This window comes from Choloepus didactylus, chromosome 11, assembly GCF_015220235.1.
Source record: "Choloepus didactylus isolate mChoDid1 chromosome 11, mChoDid1.pri, whole genome shotgun sequence".
NCBI classification, from domain to species: domain Eukaryota; kingdom Metazoa; phylum Chordata; class Mammalia; order Pilosa; family Megalonychidae; genus Choloepus; species Choloepus didactylus.
In genome coordinates this window covers 64,379,824-64,391,937 of record NC_051317.1, presented here as the reverse complement: position 1 = coordinate 64,391,937, position 12,114 = coordinate 64,379,824, and the positions used below count along the sequence as shown (strand labels likewise).

The following is a 12,114-nucleotide window of genomic DNA, read 5'->3' as shown; positions in this document are numbered from 1 at the left end:
TTGCTGCTGTGAGACCAAAGCAAAAATTAACAACAACAAAGGGCAGAGTCTTATTTAGAAGTGCTAAAATATTCTTGACTCATTCAATCCTAATACTAGTTTTTCAATAACACTATATTTTTGGAATTGAAATTAAAGAGTGGTAATTATGCAAACTACTGAAAACATAATTTATTTTCTAAAATTGATAAATCAACAACTAACAGTTGACCATATTTAATTTGCACATCAGTAACTTGGTATTACAACTGGGAAGGAGTGCTTTTAATCTTACTTTTCGAAGTGAAACTCCTATCACATTCCTTAGTTATGAAATATCAACATCATATTCCAAAAACACTTTCAATAGCACACTATTCAAAACTTACACACCAAGAAAAGGAACAACTGGGTTGGCCAATAAAAGCACAATAAATATAAAGCAGAGAGGGTCTTTCTAAGCAGTAATGCCAAAAAAGTAGATTACTATTTTCCTAACTCTTTAGCCTCCTTTCATTTATTGTCTATATGCCTATTTTAAAACCTTAAAAAATAAAGTAGCTTGTCTCTGATACTAAAACTGCTATTTGAAGAGTCAATTAAGGAGGTTCATGATCGTGCCAAATGTTAAGGCTAACTGCAAGACATTAAATAGTGCTAAGGTTTTTGGGTATGAAAATAATTTCATTAAGACCAAATCAGCCAACTCTCCAGAATTCTAGATTCTAGACGAGGTTTATCACAATTTCTTGCCAAAGCGTTTTAAGTAAAACTTGTAGACTAAAGATGGAGTAGATTGCCACTACAGGTCTAAGCTGTTTGTTTCTATGACAGAAAATCTAGTTAAAAGGTGAGGCACTGGAAAATATGGATCTATTAAATAATCATTGAAATACCACCAGAAATTATTTTTTTACATATTACATGTAGATATCCTAGAAATTAGGATAGACAATTAGAACACTGTCTATACTTTCCCTCATGAGATAAAATAAAATCCAGTATATGAAACAAATATATATGTATATATGAGAATGGAAGTGTACATATCAAAACAGTTCATAGTGGTTATAGTTGGATGACGATATGAATTTTTTTGGTATTTTTGTGTTTTGGGAATTTTCTACAATAAACATTACCTTTGTATCAGGCTTTTAAAAATAAAGAAAATTCATTAACTCAAAAGTTCCCCAAAGCCTTTATAAGCATTAACATTTGTATTCATTAATGATAGTGATATCAAGATCAATTTGAATATATATATGATTTATAATAATTCATTTATTCCTTTCAACAACCCTTGGAACTAGGTTAAAAAAAGGCATATAAGGATTAACATTTGAGGTAAAATTAGGAAATCAGCCCAAGGTTTCTAAATATTTCTCTAGAGAAGGTCAGGAGAAAAGCAATACATGTAATTGTTTCATAAATGAAAGGATTTTTTAAACATTCATATATTTACAAAGGAACAGTAAAGGTAATATTAAAGAGCAGTCCTTTACATTGAATACATTAATATCTGCCCTTATTATTCTTATCTTATGGTAAAGTTGAGAGCTGACTGTGCATAACATTAATTTTGAATTACTGAAAGTGTACCTTTAGCAGCAATGTTAACAATTGTAACTAATAATTGCTGGTAAAAAGTTCAAATTAATGAAATGTGGAATTTCCTCTATAAAACAAAGTTTTCAATGAAAACATTCTATATCTTAAAAATATTAAGGGTAAAAGTAACAATATGGACTATAAACTTACATGATTTAACAAAGTGGAAAGCTTTGACCCATCTTGAATATTCTTCTCCAAGATATTTAGGACTTTCACAGTTTTGTCAGTTGAAAGCTAAAATGGCAAGATAAATTCTTTTATCAATCACTGATAAAAGGAGAAATGAAAGGGATGTAATTATTCAAGGAACATTTTGCACAATTATCCATTTTAGGTTATGGAACGTATAACATTACCACCCTCCTGAAGAGTGGAAAATGATAACTTAGATCCTCTACTCAAATCTGAATTATGCAGAGAATTAATTACTTGTTTCTCAAAGACAGAAGAGCAAACACAGAATGGGCATGTTACTAGCTCAGTTTTTACCATATTGGTAGGTAAGACTGAGTTTGTTTTCATGCCTGGCTCCCTGCTCTTGTGGCAGTGACAATGAACATGCATATGAATAAACAAACACATTAAAGATTTCATCTGTTGATCTGAAACAATACTTATTCAGCAGGTTTCTTAAAATCCAAGACAGCACTCTGAATAACAGATGCATGAAATTATGAATGATGAAAGTTACAAATATGAACGAACACTGCTTTTATATATGTAGAAATCTCTTTTGTTCTTAGTTTTTCAAGAACCTCCTTTTTCCTTTCTTACAAAAGGTGCTTTATCTATTTAAAAAAATTAATACTCCATTTGGAGGTTCTGCCAAAAAGCAACCACTACTCATACTATTTTGATTGAATAGTTCTCCTTTTGGACTCTTAGCATGGGTCTCCTAGCATATGCAGTTAGGACATTCAACCAACTCAGCTAGAAGAGCCAAATGGGAGATCAACAGAGAAATGGATATAAAGTCCAGTTTGATTATTCATGCTGGAGCATAGAAGTAAATTCCTCCAATTACTGCTTTAGATGATTTCATGGCAGATTAAAACTACTGAGACTTTTACAAAACTATGCTTTGAAAATCCAGGCCCACAGCTCTTTCAGTGCAGTCAGATGGTTTTTCTTTAGAACAATTTGCCACAGAATATTCCTTTTTTCCAAGTTTTTTTTAAAAGAAATAATTCAGTTAGACTCTCAGAAGCAACCATTACTTTTCATTTTGTTATTATTTACTTTATATAAGCTTTGTAATTGAGTCTCAAACCTTAAGCTAATTTCAAACACTAGATATTAAGAAAGTTTATAAGTTTTACTTTAGACGGATACCTTATCCATTATACCCATTGCTTTAATTTTAGCAGATTCACTGCCGAGTTCATTAAGTTGATGTTTTCCTAAGAGCAGTTCTTGAGGAATTTCATCATCATCACCTGAAAAACCAAACCAAACCAAATAAACAAAACACAGTTTAGGTAAAGAGAAATACCACAAAATGGTAACCCTAATTTTTAAATAAAACTTCTAGATACACAAACAATATAACAAACTTAAACTAAGAGGCCTCTGCAAACCTTAAGCAAACCCTGAATGAAAGATAGGGATTAAAATTAGAGTTCTGACTAGGATGTGAAGACACAATAGGTATCTTGTCTTTATTACTTTATATATACTATTGACCCTTCTCAACCATGCTCTCTGCCCCAGGAGGCTGACCTGTATGGACTACATCAACAGTCTCCCATGCCCTCTGGCTTCTGTTTGGGTTCAGCCAGTGGGGTGCCCTGTCAGAAGATCAAAGAGAAGGAGAGTGAGGTCAGGGTATTTATTTATATCCCTGACTCCTTCCTTGCAAGGTCTTCTCAGGCTGGCTATGTCCTCTGATCCAAAGGCTACTACCTCTTTCAAGGCAGCCTACTCTCTAACTTTAGTCTACTGAGTTCCAGTGACTCTCTACTCTTGTTCCTTTGGGCATAGGGATGGTAACAACTCCACAGCTATTAGCCCTCAGTTCCAGTAATATTCCACTCCTACACTGTAATTGGTCTCTTTGTAAATAACCCCTCCTCAAATTATTCTAATTCGAGAGTGCCATATTAGGAGTCCTGCCATATTAGGACCCTTGAATGATACAAAAGACAAATTCTCAGCACAGAACTCTAAGAGTTTAGAAATGATGAAACTGGAATTTTAAATAATCAGGGAACACATTACTTATATTTAGGCAAGTAACTCTCATAAAACATGCAAATACTTTAAAAATAAAGGGCAACATATCTAATAAGGCATTCTAAATGGACAGACTCATATCATAATTAATGTATGCTACATGACTTCTGCATATAAATTAATGATTGTACCAGCTGAAGATGGCATAAGATTGTTGAGGGTAGCTCTAAACATTGTAAGCAGTGTTTTTATAAACATTTTTATATTTATAGACATAATCATTGTATATCATTAAAAAAGTAACATGAATATAATACTTATCTTATTGCACTATTTTGTTTCCCATATTAGCTTATGTAGTCCTTAAAGCTTATTTATCTCTGCATCTCTAACATACAACTGGTATCTTATTTACCTTTGCATCTTAACATACTACTTGCAAAGAGTAAATATTGGTCATTAGAATAAATGAACAGATAGATGGATTCCTCCTGCTGCATCTCTGCTCATATTAGTATCCTCATCTGGGACATACTCACGTCTCACCTGCATGAAGACTTCTTCAATTACTCTAACCTACTGTGATAACTGCACTCTCACAATTCTTAAGACACTAATTGTTGACAGTTGAGTACTTTAGTGCTTGATTTTTATATTAGTTTTCAGTTTCTTGATAAAGTGGACTACATTTGACTCCACGACTAAGTAGCAAGTTTCTTGATAACATATATTATGCCTCTGTATCCTCCAGAGCAAATGGCAGAAAGCTAAACACAGAATAGGAGGCAAACAATATATTTTAAATTGATTTTACCAAATGCAGTAAAATCCATATCTTCCAAATTATCCAGAATATTCTCTACTGAAGCTGTGAATCTCTTAAAAGTTGAAGAATCCATCATTTCTGCAATAGAGAAAAAAATACTTGTGTACGTGTTCAAAGTAGACAAGCAAAACTGAAGACTGAATAAAGACAAATTAAATAATCTAAAAAGTTACCTTCAGGTGTTAGTTTGGGTTCATAAGCTTTCCTCTTCTTCTGTTTTTCCTTTTTCTTCATTTTTCTTGCAACTAAAATGAATATAAAGAGATACTGAAATACAGGAATGATGACTTAAAAAAATTTCCACTTTTGTTTCTAGTTTCTTCCTGAACATTAAATACTTAAACAATAATCACTGCCAATCCAAATTAAATATATACTTTTGTACTGGCTGAAATTATTGATGATGGTAGCACAACATTGTGAACGTAATTAACAGCACTGAAATATATATGTGAATGTGATTAGAAGGGATAATTTTAGGTTATATATATGTTTCTAGAATAAAAACTTAAGAAAAATCCATAGAACTCTGTAACACAGTGATCCCTAGAATAAACCATGGAGTATAATTAATTGTAAAATTATAAAAATGTTCTTTCATTAATTGCAGCAAATGTACCCACACTAATGCAAGGTGTTAATAATAGGAGAATATATGAGAATTCTGTATTTTATACACGATTTTTCTGTAAAACTACAATTTCTCTAATAAGAAAAAAGTTAATTAACTCATAAAAGATATAAAATATTCTTCAGAGTTAAAGACATAAATTTAAGGTGGTTTATGTAAGAAATCCGCTGATGCTGATGAATTACCCTCACTAAGGCTGGGAGGAGGAGAATAATCTTCCATGTCAGAATCCGATGGACTTCGATTTCGATAACGACCACCACCTGAACTCCTCCTTCCTTCATGAGAGTGGCCACTTCTTCTATGATCCCCAGAGCTTCTTCTGTCACGTTCTTCATATTCCCAAGCTTTATCATCATCTTTTTTATGTCGTTTCCTAGAGGCTAGAAGCAAATCCCCATGACAAATAATTTACCTCATTTAAAAAGACTATTAAAACTTGCACTTTAAAAATGAACCACATTTGGGGGGAGAGGGGCAGGGGGGTGTTCTTCATTCTGTGGGTCTAGGAAATTCTGAGTCATTCTTTCTGGAAGATTAAATTATGGTATAGAAATGGTATTATGAATTTTACCATGATATATCTGTATGTAAAGACATAAAACCACTTTGCCAATAAATATTGCTATGAAGGTCCCAGGAAGTAAATCACAGTTCTCATTTCAATGAAAGGTATTCAGTGAGTCATTAAAGATTATATATAAACTTCATGATTAATTAAGACTTGTAAAACAACCTTTATCTAGGATTTGGATGAAAAACAGAAGCACATTAAAGCATTTGGGTTTTGATGGGGAGTGGGGTTTTGGAGAAAGGGTTAATTCTTGAGAAAGTTCTCTGTAATATGGGTAGCCATGAATATCATCAATTAACAGCTGAGTTAAACCCACAATTCAGATATAAATTCTGTGGACTCTGATGACCTAACATCACAAACCTACAGAGATAGAATAAATCTGTACAAGTTGTCATTTATATATTGAATTCAGCTCTTAGATAGGCAACTTTAACCCGAGGAGAAAAGATTTTAATCTTATACATGCTATATAAGCATAAGTATATATGTTACATCTCAATCCTTCCCCCATCCTTCCACAGGTTACTGCTATAATCACCAATATTGACAGAAGCCTCTAGGCAGGCCTGGCTAAAAGATTTCATTTGACACATCAACTCTGATCAACTGTAATAGCTGCCTAGAGTGCTATGTTGAGAAGACTCTGGAGGCTCAAGAAAGCATCACAATTCAGCAAAAAAAGACTGATTAGTGATGTTGTCTGCAGTGAGAGTTGGAGGGCAGTGCAAGTTACAAATATTTACCATACCTGCTTTACGGCACAGCGCCACAGCCTTGGTATAGCAAGATTGTTTAATATGTAAATAGATATATTTAAATCTTTAGTGATTATGTTCATAATCAGGCATAAATTTGGTTATGAAGTATGTGAGGAAGCAGCATTTCCTGTTTTATCATTAGGGTATGCCCCAGTACATTCCCTTAATGAGGGGTTGTTTCAGGTACTTAAGTAGGTCAGTAGGTTAGTCTGTCTGTCTAGGTCATTTCTGCATAGCAGACACTAACTGCTTTTTCAACTACTATTGAAATACCTATCAAACATGAAGAATGACAACTATCAAGGAAGCCTGTTCAGAAAGTAATATTATATGACCTCAAGTATAATCAACGTAGCCCTTTTGCATTTTAATTAATTTTATAAGAAAGCCATTCCTAGCATTCTATTCTATGAGTAGAAAGTGTTTGAAAAGTTTAATAATTGTTAGCAAATTACATACAATATGCTGTACTGGCAGAGACTGTTTACAGGCCACAGAGACTTATCTTACATTCATTATACTTTAGGTAATCAGGGAAAAAAATGGGGTGGCAAATTTTAAAAAGACTTCTTTGATATATCATGTGTCACAATAAATTACCAGGATCTCAAATCATTGTGGTAGGTTTGCTCTTTCATTTCCCTCATTACCCTGGAAGATGTAGGGGAGAGTCAGGGACTCAAAAGAGAGGTATAAAAAAATATGACTTTGGAGTTCTCCACCCTCCCTTTCCAAATTTCACCTATATCTCTTCTTAACTTCTTATATCCCCCTATCTCCTGATACTCTAGGATCCAAGCACCCTTATATTTGTGCTATGGTTATCCGTATCTGCATGGCCCAAATTTCAAAGTTACCCCTCAATCCTTCCTCCTATCTTTTGACAAAAATCATTCCTTAGTTTTAGATTTTAGGAAACCAATTGATTAAACTAGTAAAAGATTAAGATTCAAAAATTACACTATGATTATATTATGTCTCCTCAAAGCAGCATAATGCTTGCTATTTATGTTCTTACAATACTTTTACATTTTGTATCATACTATATCTTCACTACATTGTTTTTGTTGTGATATAATGACAATTTGAACTACCAATTGAAATTTTTTCATCACCCCAATCAGTGGCTACAGAGTAGGCTTTTCTACAGTTACTTATGTAGACATAAACCAGGAAAATCCAGATGCTACCCTAAGGTCTCTTTAAAAATCAAGGGAGACTTCCCTTTATCCTAGCAGGGGTTAAAGCTCAGGTTCTCCAATGGAAAAATATTAGCTGTCAATATACTTGGGCATACATATAAAGGGATCTGTAAGATGAGACAATATCTCATTGATATCAGGAAGCAAGGAAAAGAATAGTGGCTGCACTGAGGACAAATATGAGGTATGTATGGCTCTACTCTCCCTTACTTTACTCATGTTGAACATTTCTGATTATTCTATGTTTTCCCACTTAACTGTAAGGTAGCTTCAAAATTCTTATCAACTCAGGAATGCAGGTAGTCACTATCAATCAACTGGAGTTGATGTGTCATTTGAAGTCAAACTGCCATTAAGGGGACTCCTTCTTAGCAGTTCCCTGTATCACAGAGGGTAAGTGAAAGTGAGGCAAGTATTTAAAGAGGATGTTTCTGGGCCACCAAATCTCCTTTCTCCTCTCCCTTCCCAAAGGTGCCCATGACCCCATGTGAACAAAATGTTTGATTGTAATAAAAAAGTATTTACTTTAGCCATTTAAATATACTGTAGGTAAATACATCTCATAATTAAATACAAATTTTAACAAGTATACATATAATAAAATATCAGGTTAACTTTGCTGTATATTTTATTTCAATTTTAAAACTTTGTTCAGATTTGTTCAGTTTTCATGGTATACGGCTTACAGCTCAAGAGCTCACAACTTTAAATGAACATTGATTAAAAACTTTAGTGGAGGTGAACGGCTTCCATCAGCAATATACATTTAAAAATAGCAGCATGCATCTGTCCTTCCTGCCTTTGCTTGTCACACCTCAATCTATGGAACTAGGTGGAAAAAGTAGAACACACTGGTGGTCTTTCCACTTCTTTTGGTCATAATCACTAAGTCAGTTGGCACACAAGTGAAGATCTCCCATAGTCTGTTTCCACTGAATGTCGTTTAAGTCAAACAAGGTTGCTGACCCCTCTTGGCTAGGCTCAATTCTCTTGCTCCAGAAGAAGGAAGATAGGGATAAAAGAGAAGAACTTTTTCAGTGGACCAGTAGGAAGACAGGCGAGGTATAGCAAGTCTAGTGCAAAGACAGGTGATCACAGTGTTGTAGAGAGGTAGCTGTGTAGTGAAGAAGCCAGCTCTGGAAAACAGTGAAACAAGGGAGGAATTCCAGGACACAGCGGAGCAAAAAGGAGAAGCCAGGTCCAAACCACACAAATAATTTGCAATGTGGCTAATCCATTCATAATTTAATGATAGTATGGTTTTAAATATTTCTTCATCTGGCTATCTCCTACGTGTCCTTCAAGACTCAACTCAAGTGTCACCTCTTCCAGTAAGCCTTCTTTAAACCCACAGTATGATATGGATGATAATCCAATGTGTTCCCATAGCACTCTGGATTTACCGTTACCATTGCACTTTTCACACTGTTCTACAATTATTTATTTATATACTTCCCCCAATAGACTGAAGGCTCTTTGAAGACAGGGACCACATATTAGCTGTACTTTTATTCTCAGTGCCTAGCATATAGTAGGAGCTCAATAGTTTTCTAAATGCGTACAGACACACAGATCTGTGTTATTTAACACTAATTATAGTTCATTTCCATTTTTTTCTTGGTGCCAACTGATCTCACTTTTTACACATTTTTAAAGTATAAAGAAAAAAACTTGCTATACTATATTATTTAGAATAAAGGTCATTGTACTCTTGCTAACCCAAAAAATTATGCATGAAACAAACATCTGCTTTTTATCAGGTTAACTTTGCTGTATATTTTATTTCAATTTTAAAACTTTGTTCAGATTTGTTCAGTTTTCATGGTATACAGCTTACACATAATAAAGTTATGTGATACTTACATTCAAAAGCTTCATCACTATCATTATCTTCATCTGAACTGATTTCAGCATATTTTGGCTTTTCATTAACTGTACTACGCTTGCGTTTGTTCATTTTCACACGTTCACAAAGTGGCATGGTGGATTCAATTTCTGCCAGGAGTTCAGGGGGTAATTCTTTTAACACTGATTGATCTATACTACCTATAAATGAAAGGTTACAAAAGTTAATTTGAAGATAAAATGAAAATTTTAACTAAATCAGCATTTAGTATTACTTACATACATATTAATATTTCTATATAATTGAGTCATCTTTGTATTTTACTAAAACATTTTCATGTTTACAATAGTCTTAACCCTTAACTGATAGTTTTTACATATATATCCTTACATAACAACTTTTATGATAAAATATGACACTTGTTCCATAATATGAGGTAGTTATAGCATCAACTTTTGAAATAACATCTTTATTTGCCTGCACTGACTAAAAAAATTCTGAAACTGGAGACCCCCTGGTATAAACATTCTTGAGGTCAGTTAGCTTGAATAGAATGTTACCCCTCAGTACAAATGAAGGAATGGAAGACATTTACCCCTCCTTCTCTTCCTCTATGACCTTGGCAGTTGGGTATGGTGGGTGGGACAAGAGCTTTATATGCTTCTACCTATCACTGTATATTTGAGAAGCATGGTAATGCTTTTTTAGTATTATGCAGAATTTCCTCAGAGAGAAAAACCAATAAATATGCATTTAACTGAAGACAACAGAAACCTGAAAGGTAGGATAAACAGACCAAATTTATTTTGAAATATTATTTCTGTAATTGGAAATAGTAAATTCAAGTCTGCTATGAAATAAGTTCATATTTTCCCACAAAAGAGTAAAGACAGGATAAAAATGTATCAATATTATACAATAATAACTATTAACATAACACATATAACCTAATATTACCCTCCCTCCAAACACAAACAGTTACTAGGAAGAAATAAACTCTTAACACCTTGTTCACAGTTTAAAAATAAAAAAGTAGCAAAAGTTATTTATGCAGGATAATTTGTTCTTGATGGGTACTGAAGATGACAATTTTAACTACTTTACTTACCCATGTATATTTTTGAATGGATGCATAAAAATTGTGTCTACCTCCTAAATTTTAGGAATTGGGAGCAAAAAGTACCTTGGTGAAAATATTAATACCTTTTAATCAAAATTAAAACTATCCTTTAAAATAAATAAAAGTAAACCATGACAATAAAATAAATAGGTACAGATTAAGACATATATCAAAGCCATAAGCATATACAATACAAATAATTCAAGAATATAGAATGTAAAGTATTACTCTCAATGGAAGAATAATCCTATTTGATTGCTCATGAAGCTTTGATTTAACATCATGAAGTAGTTGTTTCATTAAGTTTCAGTCTTTTGTTCTTCTAAGGAAAGGTATAATAATTTTATTCAAGAAAGATGTAATATTGGTGACTGGTGAATCCTTTCTTAATTTAACTTTTTTTGTTTCCAAACAGTGAGGCCCACTTAATAGAATACTGCAGAGGTAAAAAGATATCAACTTCAGCTTTAGGTTGCCAGTATCTTTAACCCTAAGCTGTACAAGCTTCTTTTTAAATACATTGTACATCACATTTAAAGGTCCTGAATGCTCTGATACTTCTAATTAAATATGTTGTTTTCTGATGGGAGGATCATATCTCCTAGTTAGTATACATGTTCCTCTCTCCATTTGACCTATATTATTAAATAGTTAAATACAGATAAAAATGCTCAATAACAACCCTGAGATTAAAATAAACTACCTTAATTAATATGAGAATCCTTTGGTGGTGAAGTGTCCATAGAAACCAGTCAGAAACAAAACCAAGAACCCCATATAAACCTCCAAATAAATTGTAATCATAAACCACAAAAATATCTTGGGTAGGCATAATGTAAATCAGTGACAAGTCTTCTACTAACCTACTAATATAATAGAGGAGTAGCATCAAAGACATCTTTAACTGCAACTACAGGTAATCAGGAGCAGAAAGAAAAAAAAAAATCAATAGTGCAGGCTGTCCAGTCTGCTCTCTTGCCACTCTGAATTAATACTGTTTGAAGATACGTATTTTTTGGTGTACATAGTTCCTAAATGCAAGTCAGCTACTTTACTTGAAGCAACTGGAAAACAATAAAATTTGAGAAGCAGAAGCACAAGGAGGTAACTTGGAGAGAAACTGAAAAAAATGCATGGTTAAACTATGTGATCAGGATATTGAATGTTCCTACTACAGGGACCTGTAAAATTAACTAACTAGATGAAAGGACTATGGGTAAAGAAGGATGTACATTAGGGACAAAACTTCTCAGTGAATGCAGGGACATGGAACATTGAAAGATAAGTTTTGAGGCCACAAAACACTGACTTCAGAGGAAAAGCTATGACTGATGTATGTTTGAGCAATTATTTGGAAAGAGCAATAGAAAATTATGGGAAAGGAGATACCAC

At 33.3% G+C, this 12,114-nt stretch overlaps 1 protein-coding gene across 7 annotated transcripts in view; it reads right to left on the bottom strand.

Moving 5' to 3' along the window:
* Positions 1–12,114, bottom strand: part of NIPBL (NIPBL cohesin loading factor) — a 248,519-nt gene that overhangs the window by 63,645 nt on the left and 172,760 nt on the right. For all 7 annotated transcript variants that reach the window (XM_037798981.1, XM_037798980.1, XM_037798978.1 and 4 more), the window contains 6 exons: positions 9,620–9,802; positions 5,405–5,602; positions 4,762–4,833; positions 4,577–4,666; positions 2,923–3,026; positions 1,738–1,824 (listed from right to left, as the gene is read on the bottom strand). In XM_037798981.1, the coding sequence (XP_037654909.1) occupies positions 1,738–1,824; positions 2,923–3,026; positions 4,577–4,666; positions 4,762–4,833; positions 5,405–5,602; positions 9,620–9,802 (734 nt within the window). The remainder of the gene's footprint in view (positions 1–1,737; positions 1,825–2,922; positions 3,027–4,576; positions 4,667–4,761; positions 4,834–5,404; positions 5,603–9,619; positions 9,803–12,114) is intronic.